The sequence below is a fragment of the Capra hircus genome, chromosome 27 (genome assembly GCF_001704415.2).
Source record: "Capra hircus breed San Clemente chromosome 27, ASM170441v1, whole genome shotgun sequence".
Lineage (NCBI taxonomy): Eukaryota > Metazoa > Chordata > Mammalia > Artiodactyla > Bovidae > Capra > Capra hircus.
This window is the reverse complement of record NC_030834.1, coordinates 18374066-18395250: the sequence shown is the minus strand read 5'-3', so window position 1 is coordinate 18395250 and position 21185 is coordinate 18374066. Positions and strand designations below refer to the sequence as shown.

General features: G+C 36.2%; 1 protein-coding gene across 4 annotated transcripts in view; it reads left to right on the top strand.

Annotated features, from left to right (window-relative positions):
* The window catches only part of WRN (Werner syndrome RecQ like helicase), a 114429-nt gene extending 98492 nt beyond the window's left edge, over positions 1-15937 (top strand). For all 4 annotated transcript variants that reach the window (XM_018042051.1, XM_018042050.1, XM_018042049.1 and 1 more), the window contains 7 exons: positions 925-1000; positions 1233-1345; positions 4472-4586; positions 5505-5636; positions 8231-8393; positions 11773-11987; positions 15140-15937. In XM_018042051.1, the coding sequence (XP_017897540.1) occupies positions 925-1000; positions 1233-1345; positions 4472-4586; positions 5505-5636; positions 8231-8393; positions 11773-11987; positions 15140-15259 (934 nt within the window). In that variant the 3' untranslated portion in view covers positions 15260-15937. The remainder of the gene's footprint in view (positions 1-924; positions 1001-1232; positions 1346-4471; positions 4587-5504; positions 5637-8230; positions 8394-11772; positions 11988-15139) is intronic.

Sequence of the window (21185 nt, the reverse complement as noted above, 5' to 3'; positions counted from 1 at the left end):
TATAAAGATTTCCATAAATACTAAGATAAAAGTAAATATATTACTTCAAACAAATTTATAGTTGTCTTGAGTAATCTGATATGACTAATTCTTTGAACTGGAGTTGTCTTTCCTCATGTTCAAATCTGTTTTAGTGATAGGATCTGATAATTATAAAATTGTAGATATTGAGCCCTTGCAACTGGGAAATTTATAAGCATTTCTTAAATATCAAGCGTGTTCTTCTCTTTCACCCCTAAAAGCAGAAATTTATTTAACTTTGACATCTTTTACGTATGCTATTCTATACAATTTCATTTTTATAACTTTTCCTCTTTATAAGTAATTTATCAGTGAGAAATGCCTCTTGTAGAAGTTGGTGTTCTGTCTAATGTGCTGCCAAACACCTTTCATATATTTGCTAATTGGGTGTTTTGAAGTCTTCTTTTAAGGAGTCAAAGGCAAAATTACACCTTCTGGCTTATTTTTGTTAGTTTGATTTTGAAGAAAATTGTCAATAATTAAATCCATGCTAATTTTCGTCAGCAACCAAAAATTATTATAATTTATTAACAGTGCTATCACAAGAAGGATTATAGATTGTATTCCTCTTGGTTTAAAAACATCTTATTTTACTTCGGTGTAGATAAGGAGTATTTTCTTTCAAAGAATTTGATTGAGGAGGAGGAGGAGGCAAATGCTGTTCTTAATTATACCAATTTTGTGATGAACTCAGATTACAGTTTTATCTTTACCTTTTTGTATGTATTTGATCCAGAATGTTTAAAATCTAGGCTGTCATTTAAGTAACAGTCACTTTACTGGTATTACGACATACAAGTGTTAATAGTGATTTGGAAAGATATTCTCATTTGGAAGGCAAAATAGAAAGTGAACTTGGAGAAAGAAGACCTTTTGTTATTAATTTTCTTTTCATTGTTTTAGCACCATAGTGTCATCACCAGGAAAATATTACAAGTCCTCAGAACCTGTTACTTCCACTCAAGAGCAGGAGACTCAGGTATGGCTTTCGTAGAGAGGCAGTTAGTTTTTGAGAAGATAGTTATGAATCTAAGCATGCTTTAAATTCTCTTGCCAGTATTTTAAAAATTGTTCTTTAACAAAGAGGCTAAGATACAGTTCAGTTTATTTTTTCATCCTAGGAGGAAATGTAGTATCTGAAACTCTGAAATAAGGGACTGGATATTTCTAAGCACATTTGAACAGATGTTGTTTATTTGTTTTTTGTTCAGACTGCATTATATGGCGAATTGGTAGCAGCTAGGCAGAAACATGCCAATACAATGGATGTTCCTCCGGCTATTCTGGCAACAAATAAAATATTGGTGGATATGGCCAAAATCAGGTAAACTATCTACATATTTTAACTTATTTTCTTCTAACATAATAGATTTGTAAAATTTATCATTAAGTGATATCATGACTATGGCTCCAGCAGTCACACCTGAGAAGTGGTTCCCAAATCTCCCGTGGTGACTGAGCTCTAGTCCTACATTTCTACATGAAACCAGCTGTTTTCAGCAGTCAGATCCAGGATATATTATAAAATCTTAGCACATTACCCACCAACCCCCCATACGTACGTGCATTTCATGCAAATACCAGAACTCTACTTTCTGAATTCCTTAATTTTGTTAGTCATACTATCATGTTCCTCATCACGCCTCTTTAATACCTCTGATATTACTTTTACTCTTCTAATATATAGCCCCGTCTTTTATTATGTAGTAGTTAGACTTTTTCGCTTAATTGTTCCTTGTGTAATCTGTTTATGCTTTTCTTCATTTTTTTCAGTGACAGCATGGTAGTTCAGACCATTACCCTTGTACTATTGCAAAAGCCTCTAATTAGTTTCTCTTTCATCAGTCTCTCTCTCTATCTCATCTGATATATGAATAACAAATTTATCTTTCTTTACCATGCTTTACTTTTGTTTAACTAGTTTCTCAGTCTTAACTTCAAAGAAAGTGAAAGTGAAGTTGCTCAGTCGTGTCTGACTCTTTGCGACCCCATGGACTGTAGCCCGCCAGGCTCCTCCGTCCATGGGATTTTCTAGGCAAGAATACTGGACTGGGTTGCCATTTCCTTCTCCAGGGGGTCTTCCCGACCCAGGATCAAACCCAGGTCTCCCATATTGCAGGCATACTCTTTACCATCTGAGCCACCAGGGGAATTTAATATAATTTCAACAAATCACTTACAGCTTAAAAGATTATCTGCCCAATTTACAGATTTAGGATTGGTGACCATCAAGTAGGATTTGTTCCCTCTCTACAAAAAAGAAGCAAATATCATGGTTCTTCTGAAAGCATATAAATACAGTTCACAAAAGAGGCTCTTAAAATATTTACTGGATTAAATGAGCCTTTGGGTTATTTTGAAGTTTCAAGGCTGCATCTTAACTTATTTAACTCACAATTCAAGGCCTTTCATTTATAGACTTAAACCTATTTTTCCATCTGAGTCACAGAATTTTGATGCTTTAACTTACCTAGGTTGTTCAGCATTTGTTTAAGTCTCCTTTTCAGCTTCCATATACATATTTACAGTGTTGCTTCTGCTTTGTAGTTCCCTTGATTCCCCAAAACTCCTTTTAGGAAATCCTTTAAGATCTGACAGTATTATTTGCTCCATGAAGCCCTCTATGTTCTTATCATCAAAGTGATTCTTCTCTCTGGAATTCATAAAGGACTTTTAAATGTAAATTTAATAGATGATTCTGTGGCACTTACTATATCATGCTTTATTTATGGTTTTGTTTTTATTGGTATTCATGTATTGTGTCCTCTAGCTTTTAAACTCTGATAAAGGTGTTACATTCTTCATCTTTTTGTGTTTTCCAAAGCAACTAGTGCAATGCTTAATAATCAGGTGGTCAATAAATGTTTAGAAGAAATTATTTCCAAAGAATCTCGTTGCTTGGTAATTGTACTTATCTTTTAGTCTTCCTTTTCAAAAATTGTTTCTGTTTCTAAATTTCATCCAAGAGATGTTACTTTAGGGAAGAATTTTCTAATAATATTACATAGTGCATGTATTATATAATAATTATTTCATTAAAAATACATACTCAAAGGCCACATTGTAATATTAAGTAAAGATATTTAAAGGAAAAATAGTAATCGTTAGATTGGCAGATTTTTAGAAAGAAGACATCAGACAGTTTCTTCATATTGGACCAATAAGAAATATTGAAAGCCTGAAGTAGTTAGCAAGTTTATTGCTACAGGTAAAAACTTTGGAAATAATGAATGAAATTTTCTTCTGAGTTTCTTAGCCTTCTCAGCTCAGCTCAGTTCAGTCCAGACTCTTTGCGACCCCATGAATCACAGCACGCCTGGCCTCCCTGTCCATCACCAACTCCCAGAGTTCACTCAGACTCACGTCCATTGAGTCAGTGATGCCATCCAGCCATCTCATCCTCTGTAGTCCCCTTCTTCTCCTGCCTGCAATCCCTCCCAGCATCAGAGTCTTTTCCAATGAGTCAGCTCTTCACATGAGGTGGCCAAAGTACTGGAGTTTCAGCTTTAGCATCATTCCTTCCAAAGAAATCCCAGAGCTGATCTCCTTCAGAATGGACTGGTTGGATCTCCTTGCAGTCCAAGGGACTCTCAAGAGTCTTCTCCAACACCACAGTTCAAAAGCATCAATTCTTCGGTGCTCAGCCTTCTTCACAGTCCAACTCTCACATCCGTATATGACCACTGGAAAAACCAGAGCCTTGACTAGATGGACCTTTGTTGGCAAAGTAATGTCTTTGCTTTTGAATATGCTATCTACGTTGGTCATAACTTTCCTTTCAAGGAGTAAGCGTCTTTTAATTTCATGGCTGCAATCACCATCTGCAGTGATTTTGGAGCCCCAAAAATAAAGTCTGACACTGTTTCCACTGTTTCCCCATCTATTTCCCATGAAGTGATGGGACCAGATGCCATGATCTTCGTTTTCTGAATGTTGAGCTTTAAGCCAACTTTTTCCACTCTCCTCTTTCACTGTCATCACGAGGCTTTTTAGTTCCTCTTCACTTTCTGCCATAAGGGTGGTGTCATTTGCATATCTGAGGTTATTGATATTTCTCCTGGAAATCTTGATTCCAGCTTGTGCTTCTTCTAGCCCAGCGTTTCTCATGATGTACTCTGCATATAAGTTAATAAGCAGGGTGAAAATATGCAGCCTTGACATACTCCTTTTCCTATTTGGAACCAGTCTGTTGTTCCATGTCCAGTTACAACTGTTGCTTCCTGACCTGCGTATAGGTTTCTCAAGAGGCAGGTCAGGTGGTCTTAGCCTTTTAGTTGTCCTCTAAGACTCAAAACCTGATTACTTGTTTTATACATAGTTTTTGGTTTCTGGAACAAACATTAATACATGTTTAATGAATGTCAGTATGAAGCTAAATATCTATCAGCTTTGTTGCTGGTGTAGTAATGTTTCAGTGGTTTCTTGACTTTTTAATTTTTTAAAATGATAGACCTACTACAGTTGAAAATGTGAAAAGGATTGATGGTGTTTCTGAAGGCAAAGCTGTGATGTTGGCCCCTCTGTTGGAAGTCATCAGACGTTTCTGTCAAATAAATAGTGTTCAGGTAAAATACTGTGGTTTACTGGAGCTCTGAGAGAATAAACTTTTTTTGATGATTTCAAAACATGCTTCAAAAGCAGCATTTTCTCCCTTCATTTTAATTTCTGTTCTGGACACTTAGAAAATGAATTTGGAGAGTTTCTTTATTAAATCAGTTATAAAAACATATTAGTTACCAGTTTTTAAAAATTAAGTATAGTTGACTTATAGTATTAGTTTCATATGTACAACATAGTGATTCAATATTTTTATATATGATACTCCAAAGTTATAAAATACTGGCTATTTGCCCTGTGCTGTATGTTACATCCTTGTAACTTATTTTATACCCAGTACTTTGTACCTCTTAATCCCCTTTTCCTATTATGCCCCTTCCCCCATACCTCTCCCCGCTGATAATCACTAGTTACATCATTAAGATACTAAAGTAGTTATCAAGGCTGCTAGTGTCTGTTTATTTTGTTGCGAGGTTTTGTTTTAAAACTTGAATAAATACTGTATTTTAGATTAATAAATTATTTTACTTTCAAATGTACATAGAAATTAAAGCTTCATTTATTTATTCACTATTCACTTTCAGGGGATTTAGGGGACTAATTTAGAAGCAGAGTGGTCAACATTATAGTTCATCTGTATTCTCTCCTTTTGGCTTAAGGAGAAGACTAGGAATTTTTAGTTCTGTAACCATGTTTGCTATTATGAATACTTAATTCAAAATTTATTCACTGTAGCCTATTTTACTTTTAAAAATCAATGTGTAAAAAAAAAAGTTCTTTTTTGAGCTTCTCATAAAAAGAGAATTTGGGGCTGTTCCTTGAAGTTTATGTTATCTTTTTTCCTTAATAGTTAATGATCATGTTTATATTCTGTCATTATATTGATATTATTTTTGATTATTTGTGCTATGTTTCAAATTGTGTAGACAGACCTCTTTTCAAGCACAGAACTACAGGAAGAACAGAGGAAAAGTTTGGTGCTGGAAAATAAAGCAAACTCACTTTCACCATCTGTGGCCGTCACGTATTCTTTTTTCCAAGAAAAGAAAATGTCTTTGGTAAGTGTTACTTTCAAGTTAGAGGGAATTTTTAAATTTATCTAAATGTATTTTATCAGCTTTTCAGTATTAATTGGGATAAATTTCTTATAATCATACAGTGTTTCACATTGGTTCATTTTATAATTAATTTTAGAACAAGGTCATTTTCTTTTTCTAAGCCTACTTCTGGTAAAATCAGCAAGTATAGTTTGAGCATGATTATCTTACAGAGGTTGTATCAGAGGTACTGATTAACACATTTATAGCTTAGGGATGTTGAAGCAGCCATATTTTGAAGCTTTTTTTTTAAATGGGTTTAATAGTTAAAAAACTATTACAGTATGTACTGATAATAGATAATCTCTAAGATACATTGTTAAGTAGAAAAAGGAAGGTGCCTAGTGGTGTGAAAAATTTACATAAATGTGTATATATATGTATGTATTTGCATGCTTATATATTTATAAATGGGTTTCCCTGGTGGCTCAGATGGTAAAGAATCTGCGTGCAGTGCAGGAGATGGGGGTTCAGTCCCTGGATCAGGAAGATCCCCTGGAGAAGGAAATGGCAACCCACTCCAGTATTCTTGCCTGGGAAATCCTACAGACAGAGGAGCCTGGTGGGCTACAGTCCGTGGGGATGCCAAGAGTCGGACACAACTGAGTAATTCTTTCTTTCACTTTTACACATATTCATATATGTGTATGTATATGTATATAAAAGTGTAGGTATATACAAGTGCATAAATATCTCGAAGGATGTCCAAGAAGCTAGAAATAAGTTTTAAAAAAGCAACAAACTTGCTTTTCACTCTCCCCTCTAGTGTCGTGTTCTTTTTTTTTTCCTTAACCGTATCTACTTGATGCTCTTTGAAAGAAATCTGACTGCTGTGAAAAATGGCCATACTTCCTGTTTCTTCATCATTATGGCAGAAGTCTTTAAGATTGTGGAGATTTTTAAAATACACAAAATGAAGAGGGTATCTTAGTGGCAGAAGGGCAGAATGAGGCTTCCCCGTGAGTTTCACTGATTTGCATTCCTGTCCTCTCTGGTGTTAAATTGATTTAGATCAGGCTGTATGGTGCAGGGCCTCTTTTTCCTGCTCTCTGTGGCTCATGCTTTAGGCTCCATTACACGCTTTCTATTCTGTTTAAGATTCAGTACAAATAAGAATAAACAGTCCTTAGCTTGTCTCAGTCATTAATAGATGTCCTACTCAGATAGCCAAACTCCTTAATTAAAAGTTTGAAAGCCATTACACAAAGAACCAAATAATTCCACTGTACTCTTTTTGAAACAAATTACATGATAAAGAGGAATTATAAGTTCAGTCTCTTATTTAAACAGTTACTTACATATACATGTTAAACATGCTTGTATATATATAAGTGGACCAAATATGTATGGCAAAACTGTATGTAATTACTAAGAAAATATGGAATAGCCTCTAAATTTTTTGAATAAATTATATTCTCATACTCAGCCAGGATATGAAGTTTCATATATTACATATTCATGGTTAAAAATATGAGGAGTGGTATATCTTCATTTGGGTCTTTTGCTATTATTTGGTTGTATATTATTGTGAAAAACTGTAGTGTAATTATCTGTGCCTCCTGGGAGCCTGAGGGGGGTCTTGCTAGTTAAGCACAAAATTAAACATGCCTAAGGACTAATTAATCAGGAGTTATAATACAATTAGTTTTCGGTAATATGATGCCTGGTATCAAATAACCCTGATATTAGGCAGACATGGCAGTAACTAAAAACCTTCCTTTGAGTGATGAAGAATATTGCTTTACATGTCCTGTTCTGTGAAAATATCAGCATTCATACAAATACAGTCCAAATTTAGACTTTCAAGGTGTGTTAAAAAAGAGTATCATGAAATAATTTAGAGCTGAGTGATTGAATTTCCTGAATGTTGAGAAGAATATTTTATCTAACAGACACCTTAACTGGATTTGGAGCTGCATTTGTTTAAAAGCTACATAAATACGTAGCAATGTCCTTAACAATTCATGTTAAGTTTAGTAGTAGGCAAATGATGACAGCCACTTGTAAATTATGTTTGTTCTTATTTTATGAATAAAGTCCACTTAAAGCACTTTTTAAAGTCTTTTTGAGAACCTTTTATAGAATACATTCAGAACCTGATTTTATCACTAAGCATTTTAGCATTTGTCTTCCTGGAAGTTCATGTAACTGAAATGCCATGTGTTATTTCAAGTGTACAGTTTATTGAGTTATAGTTTACTGTATTTTTAAAAGGTCGTGGCAGCTATTAGACTTGTGTAGAATGACTGTTCTCTGTTACTAATGGGTTTTTAAGGTGAATAATTGCAGAAGGGTGAGTACTGATCTCTTAGCTACAGCTGGGTGATTTTGCTTCATTCAGTATAGTAAGTGTACAAAGCAGCAGCCCCTGTGGAGCTCTAGCATGTGAGTCATTTTGAAGAATTAGTTAAAATGAGAAATTCAAATGAAGTTTCAGTCTACTGTTCTATTTCTCAGTGAACACTTACTATCTGAAGGTTTGGGACCGTGTGTTTCTATACAGCACAGTGGAAGCTTAAAAAATCTCACTGGTGGTTTTGCTGCCTTTGCTCTAGAAGGATACAGCTGAGAAGAGGACTCTGCCTCTCACAACAGTTGGCATGCACTTATCCCAAGCGATGAAAGCTGGCTACCCAGTTGATACGGAGCGCGCAGGCCTGACTCCAGAGATTCGAAAGGTTATTGCTGATGTTATCCGAAACCCTCCCATCAACTCAGGTGATAACCATGAGCCTTGTCTGCAGCCTTAATGACTTGAGTCGTTGAACCCAGATGAAGTAAACAAGCAATCTGCTGATATTTTCCACTCTGATCACATTAACCCTTTATGCTACTATGAAAACTTCACTTTTCGAATGCTTTGTCTTGTTTTAGAAATACAATCTTTCTTCCCATCATCACTCAAAGGACAGTCTGAATCAGAGGAATTCTTTTCTTGTTTGTTTGTTTCAGCTTCTGATTACACCTTCCACACCCATCTCCAAAACAGAGCTCTTTTATCCTTCTCTGATTTCCAGTTCATCACTTGGAGAAAAACATCCTTCCCCATAGCTTACCGACTCTTAGTTTCTTCCTACATCTTTTTGATTCCCTGTCATTGGTTTCACTGAACTAGCCTTTCTCGTCCAGGCAGTCGTGTCAGGCACTGTGAAATTGAAGGGATGGACTTGGGTCTCTTGGGCCCTTTGTGGAAGGGTTTTCTCCTGTCATTATGCTGTGGAACCTCAACTGTGGTCAAGCCCCTTTGTCTGCCTTACAGAAAATGTTAAAATCTGCCTATTTTAAAATTATGATCCCTTTCTTACAGAAGTAAAGACGAAGTACATTAGAAGGGTTTTCCTCCTCTAAATGTACAAATGTAAACTAGATGTATCATAATAATCCGGTAAATCTGATGAATTTTTTTGGGCTGTTAGGACAGAGCAGAGGACATAGCAAAAGCCTCATCTCCAGAGCTGCAGTGCAAATAGTTAATTAAGCTTTTTACTACGTCAGACTATTTCCCACTCAGGAATAAGGATACAGTTCTCCCCCCAAGGTTAGAAATAAGGTGAAAAAGATCACAATTAATACTATACTTAATTGATAAGAACAAAAGTATTTAAGTTACCTTCAATGGCAGCCTTCATTCTAGGCCTGAAGAAGACTTGACTGAAGAACACCTCCATCTCTTCTGCTGATCAACCTAAGAGGCCAGGGGAGGGACAAACACAGGTTTGAGCAGGGAAACCTGCTCAAGGTTAGTTCCAGGGAACCTAAATTTCCCTCTTTAGGGAACCTAAGTTAGTTCCAGGGAACCTGTTTCCCTCTTTAGGGTTAGGGTTAGGGTTGTTCTGCCAACTTTTATTTAAAGGAAAGACACACGCAACTTCTAATCCTGGTCGATGAGACCTTCAAGTATTTTAAGGGTTTGTTGATAAATTATGTCAAAATCTTATTGGAGGGAGGGGGCACCTTAACAACTAATTCTGCTTCTATGTCACAGCTTTCTGGTTATGTTTTGATGTCCCATTTAGGGCAGTCTCTATAGGGAAAATATGTGCTAGGCTTGCTAATCTATATAATAGTTGTGAGTTCATAACTGGAAATTAATGAATTGGCATTGTGTGAACTTGGTTCACAATGGCTCTGTTAAGGTTAATACTGGTTTGTAAATCTGAAAACCTGAGGGCCAAATCCTGTCCTGTGATAAAATATCCAAGGTCACTTAGCTGGAGTATGTTGTGAGGAAGCTAGCCATCTCAGCCGGTCACCCTCCAGTCTTTCTCACTTCAGCTGCCATTTTACTAGAAGTTAAGGCAGAGAAAGGACAATGGTAATTACTTGTGGGGTTAGAATCATGATTGTATAACATCTTTCTTTCTTCAGTGCAGAAGGAAATAGTATTTCAGAGAAAGTCAAATGCCTTCTTGCTCACATGCCTGCTTGATATTAACACCCTAGAATTACTTTTTTCCTTATATATGTATTGTCTCCTAGGATTTAGAGAAAGATGTGTCTCTGATAAGCAGTTTGATAGTATACAGTATCATCTTAAAGAGCTTGTGCAGTTTTCCCCCCCTTTTCCTATTTTCTTTACTACTACATATTGAGTATAGCAAATTTTCATTCAGAGTTAAATATTAAATTGAAATTAATATTTCAATTGAATTAATAAATTCAATAAATTGAATTAATAAAGATATTAGCATAAATTGAAATCCCAAAGAACAATGAAATTTAAATTATACTTATTAAACACTTCATCTTTCTGTCCAAACATTATATATACATTATACAGATAATATGAAAATATATATTATTGTAGTTTACTTCCAAAGCCAAAATTGAGAACGTTAAGATTCATGTGCTCTATCTAAGCTTTATTTCTTTCGATTGTACATTTATAGTCTGTAATATATCATTTATTGATGTGACATTTTTTTTTTGAATTCTTATTTTTCCATAATAAAATACTGGTTGTTATCTCACTGGAGGAAACATTGTTGAGTTATAAACTATAATAAGAAATGAAGATATCCATGTCACACTAATGATTCAGATAGGTTATTTCATCTTTTACTTAGCTGTAGCCATATCACATAATTTGGTGTTTTAATGAACCAGTTTGTTGGCATTTAAATTCTGCACAATCTTGAATTGATAATTTTCTATATTTTATTATGGCATAATCTTATACTTAAACATAAGAGTATTTGAGAACTGAGAAATTATGTCTTATTATTTTCATGCTTATTTACTAAATAGATTTTGTCCTTGTAACTTAATATTTTAAGGAATTCTGCACTTTTTTATTCTTTTTTTTCATGTTTACATAATTTTAAGCTGCTTCTTTTATGGAGTTGAGATTGTAACTATGCCTACTAATAAATAAAGCAATGTATTTAATGATGTACCTGGATAATATTTTGAAGAATTTTGTTCTTTCATTCTTAATGTACATGTCCCTGGAAAATTAAGGGTGGCTTCCAAGGGACATGCCACAAAAATAAGGGTAATTTGATCTCTTTAACCACTGAAGGAGTACAGGCAGTGTTCATTGTTTCACTTGATTTTTCAGCCCTTATTTGTGTGGAAAGTTAGGGCAAATAAGATCTTACAATAAAATCTATCTTTCTCAGAAAACATATTAAATTAATAGACATTTTAAATAGTTGATATGTTTTGTTATGCTTCAATATCTACTGAAAAAATCCTTTTTATTAGCATCTTATTTACAAGTATGATTAGCTTCTATTTTAAGAATAAATTATTTTCAAAAAAATTAGCTTATAATTGATATTTGGGATTTGAAGCATAATTCCTTTAGAAACAATTCTATGGATGGTGGTTTTGATTCTCAGTTTGAAACAGAAGTTCTGCAGAGTGGATGAGCTGACCTGATTCTGGCTCTTAGAGGCAGGGGTGCAGGAGTGAGGGGGGCATGTGCTTACTCCATTTCCGATCTGTGAGGGGGTAGGCATTTGCAAGAGGAACATCTTCTCTAACCACCTTCCTCCTTCCTCTCTACAAAATATTTCATTATTTCCAGCTCATAGATTTTTCTGTAGTGATCTATGTAATTTACTTTTAAATCTTTTTAAAAATTCTTTTACAGATACAAATAAAATTAACCTAATTAGAATATATGTTCCTGAAAACATTGACACGTACCTTATCCACATGGCAATCAAGATCCTGGAAAAAGATGGTGACCACAGAATGCGATGCCACTCTTCATGTGATCCCATCAAAAAGCGATGTTTCCCCAACCCTGAAGAGAGCTCTTCAAATTCTAAGAGAAGCAAGGAAGAAGTAGACACCAAGACCAAGGTGTTAATTATGTGTAGAATTTTCATATACTGTCAGTGTTCAATTTCCGTATCCTAATACCAGAATGTTGTATTTTTTGATGTGTTATAAATTCTGATAGGTTACTTTTTTAAAAAAAAAATCTCTGGGCTATGTTTCCTTTGGTTTCATAAATCTGATCTAAGAGATTTTTTTTTTTTAATGACAAGAAAGTGAAGTGAAGTGAATTGAAGTCGCTCAGTCGTGTCCGACTCTTTGTGATCCCATGGACTGTAGCCTACCAGGCTCCTCTGTCCATGGGATTTTCCAGGCAGTAGTACTGGAATGGATTGCCATTTAGAATATAATCCCATCTATTCTAGCTTATTGTGTGGGAATGTCAGCTTAAATTTTACATCTACCTTATAATGACTGTATAACCTGGAAATTCCCTTTCTTTCAGGGACTTCCCTAAAATTTGGGAGTCCAATGGTTAAGACTCTGTTCTTCCAATGCAGGGGGCACAGAGTCAGTCCTTGTTCAGAGAACTCATCCCACATGCCTTGTAGCATGGTCAAAAAACAAAACCCAACTTCTGTTATAAATACCTCTTTAGATACTGGAATTTGTCCATCATTCTGCTACTCTTCATGCTCTGTTCCTGTTACACTGAATCTCTCAGGTACAAGGGTAGTTGTTTCTCATGGTCCTGGGCATATCCCAGTGCACTTTTGCATGATCAGAGAACGACCATGAGTTTAGTAGTATTTTACATGGTATATTTTATTAAAATCACATGCTTTGAAAATTATTGTTCTATGATTTATCTGAGATAAATTGTAATTAGAGAATAACTATTCTTTGACACTGTGACTCTACCAAATGATTACAAAGACTTGAAAATTTGACATTTAATTTCTTCTGGGCCTGAAGTTTGTGAAAATCATAATTAACTCATAAATTAGTTTAGTTCCTGGATGATAAATTCAGCATAGCGGTAGGTGGTTGCTACTATTTATATTAGAGAATTAGGAACTTTATTTCAGTTGTAATCTTTACAAGATTTCTAACAGTTAAACTCTTTTTCTCTCAATAGCTTAAAAATAAGAGGGACTGGTTTTTTAAAACTGTCCTTCAGTTAGATGTGTATATATATTCATGTCCCAGATAACCTAATGAAATTTGTTTACCTGGAATTCTTTACATTATTTTGGCAATTGATTAGCTATAAGAAGGACATTAAAGAAGATATATGTTGGGCAGTGGTAGTGAAATTTGGCTGCTATTCCCAGCCTTTTATTTCTGAAATCTGTATACCGAGTGCCTAAGACCTAATTTTTTTCCCAGCTGTATCTGTCAATACAGGAAAAAGTGTAACTTGTCATTTTTCCTGAATATTGAAGCACATTTAGAGTGAAATATTGTTTCAACCACACATTAACATTTTTGCTTCCCTCCTGTTCTAATATCATATTCTGACAACAGAGTGGAGGTATTTTTTTTAATCGGGACATACCTGCTTTGTGGTATTGTGTTAGTTTCTGCTGTGCAACATGAATCAACCACATGTGTTTATGTAGAATGGAGCTATTGTGGAGAGGGTGGGTAAGTGGGTGGAAATCATATTCAGCTTACTGCATTTAGCCTTTTCTTTTTCCCCATTTAGGGGAACAAGAATATTGAGGCTGGGAAGTAGATTATGAGATGAGTGAGCCAGCCAGACTGTTTTTCTTCCATCCGCCTTCCAGTATAGAAAGCTACTCTGAGCGCTGTAGAGTCTGTTGGAGGCCAGGTTTCAAGATCCTTCATGTGTTAACATTCGTCTTCTCTACCGCCCTGGGTTGTATTCCTTAGTCCCTTTCATTTTATGATTATGAGGCTTCTAATGAAAGCTAATGTCAAAACAAATTCTCTTTATTAGCTGATGCACCATTAGGTTCACATCTGTTGTGACTGCTGTTTACTGGAGGAAGATTATGTCTTGATAATGGTAGTTCTGATTAATATACTGAGGCACACAGTAGATTCTTCAAATATGTTTTCTTCTTTCAGAGAAGTTTTTTTCAAATAAGATTCTTCAAATAAGTTTTTTAAAAATTGATGGCAAGTTTTCATAAATTGAAGCTTTTAAATTTTTGTTTATTTCAGGATGTTTAAAAAATTTTTGCCTTTTACTATTTTTGTCCCATTGCTTTTTATTTCTTCTTAAGGGAGAAGAAATTTCTGCCCTCTATTGGATCTGCTTGTGCAAATCATATAGTAGGCAACCACTGCCTCTGGGTTTAATTTTTTCCCCTAAAAGTTAGAGACTTTTAACTTAGAATTCTGAGGCTTCATTTGGTGCACAGGACGCCCTAGAATTAGACAAAATATTGTGCCTGTGTACATTTGTCTTTTTTTCCTAAGTGGATCCCTAGTTTCAGCAGATCCTCAAAAGAGTCTACAAAACAAAGATCGTTTTTTTCCCTGTGTACGGAGCAAATATTTTTTGAGTACGTGTGATGTCTCAGCAATTCTGCAAGGTCCTGATGATGCCTGGACTACTCCAAGCTTGTCCACCAGTGTAGATGTACACGTTGTACGCTTTTTTAATCGCTAATATAACTGTGTGTGTGTGTGTGTGTGTGTGTGTGTGTGTGTGTACACATGCTCAAGCAGATGCCTTCCTCCAAACATTAAATTCACCATTTTGGCGTACCCAAAGTTAATATGGATCTGGAATAATATCCAGTTCTTTCCTTCCCAAATGAGAGTATTTTAGACCCTTGAGTGTCTAAAAATACATAACAGGGTGGCAGGTAATTGCCTAAACAAATGATATAGTGATTTTGTCTCTTATGTGTTTCCTTTTGAATCAGAAATAAACTCTATAGATATCATTATTTTGTTTTATTGAAAAGGGAATGATGATGGGTATATATTTAGTAACAATGCAGGAGATATAAGAGATGTGGGTTCGATCCCTGGGTCAGGAAGATCCCTGGAGGAGGGCATGGCATCCCACTGCAGTATTCTTGTCTGGGAAATCCCATGAACAGAGGATCTTGGTGGGCTACAGTCCATGGGATCTCAAAGAGTCGGACATGACTGAAATGACTTAGCACACGACACAGCACATGTTACTTGCTAGCAGTACAAATATATATATACATATATATAATATAGATACTTTTTTTGTTGTTTCTTTCCTATAGACTTCATCTGAAACCTCCAAGAGAAAATTACCTGGGTGGTTTGCCAGAGGAAATGAGACCTTACCTGATAGCAGCAAGAAATCAGTGGCCAAAACCAAAACGAAGGGTCTTTTTAGTTAAACTGGCAGCTGTCAGAGGAGTTATGTGTCCTGCTGTATTATGAGAAGGAAGCTGTAGATCATTTCTGAAAAGAGTAGGCAGTGTTTGTTTAAAAATTATTCTAATTTTGAAGTAAAACTCACCTATTTATTGAACAGCTGGCATTTTAAAACAGCCTTGGGCAAGCCACGTAAAGTTGAGTCTTCTGAGAGTCTGAGTGAGTACGTCCTAGGACAGAATCTTAAGTTACCTTCCTGTGAGATTGCTTTAAGAAATCATGTCATTGCCTGTTTTCTAATCTCTTCACTTATTTCCATAGTATGTTTGGAATATGTAATGTGCAATGATTTAATACAGGTAACACATTAGGAGTTGTACAGTGATTATGTGTGTGATATGAAATATTCCTGTATTACCAAAATTCTGTCTTATATATGAAGAATGCGTAGTTATTTTACAATTTTTTTTTTTAGAAGAAACTTATATGCATTTTAAAATGGTGCTAGTGGGCCAGACCAGTGAAAATGAAACGTTTAGGGTTCTGTGTAAATAGAGAAAAGAATAGAATAAAGGAGACCAAATGCACTAGGCAGCTATGCACTTTGTATCTTACATATGATTTCTATTATTTTTCAAATAATAATAAAAAGTCTTTCCTACTGAAAATTATAAAGATATGTATTTTCTTAAACTTTCATTTATTTAATTATCACCGTGAACAAAGCTAGTGGAGGTGATGGAATTCCAATTGAGCTATTTCAGATCCTAAAAGATGATGCTGTGAAAGTGCTGCACTCAACACACCAGCAAATTGGAAAACTCAACAGTGGTCACCAGACGGGAAAAGGTCGGTTTTCATTCCAATCCCAAAGATGGGCAATGCCAAAGAATGTTCAAACTACCACATAATTGTACTCATCTCACACGCTAGCAAAGTAATGCTTAAAATTCTCCAAGCAGGGCTTCAACAGTATGTGAACCGTGAACTTCCAGATGTTGAAGCTGGATTTAGAAAAGGTGGAGAAACCAGAGATCAAATTGCCAACATCCATTGTATCATAGAAAAAGCAAGAGAATTCCAGAAAAACATCTCCTGTTTTATTGATTATGCCAAAGCCTTTGACTGTGTAGATCATAACAAAGTGATCACTGTGATCAATTTTCAACAAAGTGGAAAGTTCTTCAAGAGATGGGAATACTAGACCACCTGACCTGCCTCCTGAGAAATCTGTATGCAGGTCAAGAAGCAACTGGACATGGAACAACAGACTGGTTCCAAATTGGGAAAGGATTACATCAAGGCTGTATATTGTCACCCTGCTTATTTAACTTAAATGAAGAATACATCATGAGAAATGCTGGGCTGGAGGAAGCACAAGCTGGAATCAGGATTGCTGGGAGACATATCAATAGACTCAGATACGCAGATGACACCACCCTTATGGCAGAAAGTGAAGAGGAACTACAGAGACTCTTGGTGAAAGTGAAAGACGAGAGTGAGAAAACTGGCTTATAACTCAACATTCAAAAAACGAAGATCATGGCATCTAGTCCCATCACTTGATGGCAAATAGATGGGGAAACAATGGAAACAGTGAGAGACTTTATTTTGGGGGACTCCAAAATCACTACCGATGGTGACTGCAGCCATGAAATTAAAAGACGCTTGCTCCTTGGAAGAGTAGCTATGACCAACCTAGACAGTAGATTAAAAAGCAGAGATATTACTTTGCTGACAAAGGTCCGTCTAGTCAAGGCTATGGCTTTTCCATTAGTCATGTATGGATGTGAGAGTTGAACTATAAAGAAACTTGAGTGCTGAAGAATTGGTGCTTTTGAACTGTGGTGTTGGAGAAGACTCTTGACTGCAAGGAGATCCAGCCAGTTCATCCTAAAGCAATCAGTTCTGAATATTCCTTGGAAGGACTGATGTTGAAGCTGAAACTCCAGTAGGCTAATCTACCATTAATCTAGGGTTGTTAACCCTTTTCATGTATCTGGCAAAGTCGTTTTATATTCACTTCTTTGTTCATTACATGAATCATACATGAATGAATATTGTTTGTGAAACATTCAAGCTACACTTAAAACATGAAAGTCCCCATATTCCCTTTTCCCTGCATCCCAGTACCAGCCCTTTTCCAGGTAACCCCTATCGAATATGTGACGTATAGTTCTCCATAATCATTTCTTCTGCACTATGTGCTTCTGCCACAATGGCAGCCCACTCCAGTGTTCTCGCCTGGAGAATCCCAGGGACGGGGGAGCCTGGTGGGCTGCCGTCTATGGGGTCGCACAGAGTCGGACACGACTGAAGCGACTTAGCAGTAGCAGCTTAGCAGCAGCCACATATGTACCAGACATGTGTAGCTACACATACATTCTTGTTTTTTCACTTATATTTTTACATTGAAGTACAGTTGACTTAAAATTTATATTTGTTTCAGGTGTATAAAATAGTGATGCAATAGTTTTATAGATTATATTCCATTTATAGTTATTGTAAAATGTTGACTATATTCCCTGTGCTGTACAGTATGTTCTTGCAGCTCATTTATTTTATATATAGTGGTTTGTACCTCTTAATTCTCTAGTCCTATCTCACCTCTCCCCATCACTCTACAATTTTCTGCAACAAAGGGTTTTTTTACTTGGTTTATTGTGAAGATCTTTGTATGTCAGTATATGTATCAATCTTGTTTTTTTTTACAGCTATATACTATGTTATTTGGTGAATATACTGTTATTTATATAATCACTGCCTATTAGTGATTTTGTTATTTTTTTTCTATTTCAGATTATTTCAAGAAGTATAATTAGTATCAAATACAAACGTGCTCTTTATTATATTTCACTTGGTGTAATATGAACATGTTTTTCCATGTCGTTAAATAGTCTTCCACACAGTCTTTTTTGGGGCCTTCTACAGTGCGGTGATTCTCAAAGTGTGGTCTGCAGACCATTAGGAGTCCCTGAGACCCTTCTGGGGATCTGCAGAAGGGAAACTATTTTTATAATACCAGGAGGTTATTCACCTTTTGTGGTATGTTGATATTTGCATTGAGGGTGCATAGCCATGTGAGTAAAATCACTGGTACTTTACTGCAAATCAAGGCAGTGGCAGCAAATTACTGGTCTGATTAAGTCTCATTTCTTGAACACATTTTTCCAATATTCTGTGTGATAAAAAGGCAAATTCACACCTAGCACCTGTGCTGTATACCAAGGTATGATGGTTGATTTCCAGGAAAGCCCCTGTTTGGTTGGTTAGTTGTGGATTAGCTGCTTTTCTTCTGTGGGATATCGTTTTTACTGAAAAGAATGACCAAGAGAAAACACCATTGGTTACTGCTCCTAGGCGGAGGCATAGGAGTTCCTAGATCCCCCAGTTCTCCGCTTTCTGTGAGTACCTTCTGGGTTGGTTTCTTTTGTTTTGTTTTGTTTTAAATCCTCCCTGACTCCCTCCTCCTGTCTCCTGACTCCTTGCCAGAGTGTGTTTTGGAAGCCGTCCCATACATATCTGCCTCATCACCATGTATGAATAACTGGTTCAAAATGACCCTCGCACATTACAAAGTCTTTACCATAAGAACAGATGGACTGAACTGTAATTTCCTGGATGAAACATCTTTCTTCAGCAGGCTCAGGCCTGAAGTTGGCCTCAGGTTCATTCTTAGAAACAGGGAATTTCTTTTCTTTATTTATTTACTTCTTTTTTGGCCACGTTGTGGGACTTGTGGGATCTCAGTTCCCTGACCAGGGATTGAAGCTGGGCCATGGCAGTGGAAGTGCCGAGTCACAAACACTGGCCTTCCAGGGATGTCCCTGAGGAATTTCTTCTAGAATTCTGTTATGCTATCTCCCCCCAAAACATGAATTGCTTTTTCTTCTGTGTTCTTTGTCACTGGACCTTAGGACTGTGATAACAGAGTCAAGTAAATCACTGACAGTTATTTAGAATTCAGCAGAGCTGTGGTCTAGATAAAAAGAGAGAAGAATAGAGAATTCTTCCTATTCAAATGGGTTGCTTTAGAATCAGCTGAGAGCATGAAAGATTCAATGGAATGACCTTAAAGTCGTTGTAGAGTTATCATTTATCTTATGAGAAGCAAAGAAATGCAAAGCCATCAAAAACTGAAGAAAGTCAGCTAGTCTTGATGGCAGCTGTGAACCGTGGCCATCTCAGCTGTCTGAGAAGACATTCCCATCATTCCGCTTGGAACGGCAGTCTAAAAATTACTTGGGGTAATGTATTAACTTCCTTACTGGTTACATGTGCTTAAACTCTGGAAAAGGTGAGAAATAAGTAGAATGCAGAGTAAATTAAACCTTTGGATATATTAGAGTTAATAAGTGCATATTTGATATCGTAAGCATTTGTAATACTTGAGATATTTTACCTTATTAAAATAATAGATTATTCTTGTAAGTCAAAATCCTACCAAGTCAAAACATTATTGGATTATTTAATAAGTCCTTAAGTTTGTTATTGCATAGAAATAGTATCATCAACAAATTTCCTTTATATGAGTAGAAAAAAATCTAATATTATGCTTAGTATTAATATTAAGGTTAATACTAATATCTATTCATTAAACCCAAAGCTTTCATTGTTTTTTATAAAAATTAATAAAACTTCAGCCTCACATCCAGCTTCATTTTCTAACTCAACTTAAAAGGATTACTGAGAAGTATGTACTTATTATGTCTTCATTCAATAAACATTTGCATCTGTAGTTTCCAAGACCATTTGCTGACTTCATAAGAGATGGAACAAAAAGGAGAAGAAAAAGCAACATGGATCCCATGCTTCCAAGATGGGAAGGTTTACTCTGTAGAGAGTTAATAGAAGAGAACATCTCACAAAAGTATTTTCTTACAGGAAACACAACAGTTTTAGGAAAATATTTACTTCGCCTGCTCAGTAAGATGTAAGAAAAAAGTGTATGAAAGACATTTTCCTCTGTGAAGGAAAAAAGGAGCTCCTATGAAGGGATCATAGTGATAGCATTCATAACTAATACTTTACCAGGCGTTTGCAATGTGTCACAGCATGTACATTAACCTTTGGGATAACCTGTAGAGCTGGAGTCATGTACTGGCCTTTCGTATACGTAGAATATACAATCTGGGAAGGAGATCACAGTCTGTGGGTATGTTACCAGGTAGGTTAGAGACCAAGTGGGTCTTTCCCTTTTTTCAGATGGAACTTTCCTTTCCCCCCTACCCCTACCCCCTGACTTTTGACTCAACCTAGAACTGATAACAGTTCAGTTCAGTCGCTCAGTTGTGTCCAACTCTTTGCGACCCCATGAATCGCAGCACGCCAGGCCCCCCTGTCCATCACCAACTCCCGGAGTTCACTCAGACTCACGTCCATCGAGTCGGTGATGCCATCATCTCATCCTCAGTCATCCCCTTCTCCTCCTGCCCCCAATCCTTCCCAGCACCAGAGTCTTTTCCAATGAGTCAACTCTTCCCATGAGGTGGCCAAGTTTCAGCTTTAGCATCATTCCTTCCAATGAATAACCAGGACTAATCTCCTTTAGAATGGACTGGTTGGATCTCCTTGCAGTCCAAGGGACTCTCAAGAGTCTTCTCCAGCACCACGTTTCAAAAGCATCAATTCTTTGGCGCTCAGCCTTCTTCACAGTCCAACTCACATCCATACATGACTACTGGAAAAACCATAGCCTTGACTAGACGGACCTTAGTCGGCAAAGTAATGTCTCAGCTTTTGAATATGTTATCTAGGTTGATCATAACTTTTCTTCCAAGGAGTAAGCGTCTTTTAATTTCATGGCTGCAGTCACCATCTGCAGTGATTTGGAGCCCCCCAAAATAAAGTCTGACACTGTTTCCACTGTTTCCCCATCTATTTCCCATGAAGTGATGGGACCAGATGCCATGATCTTCGTTTTCTGAATGTTGAGCTTTAAGCCAACTT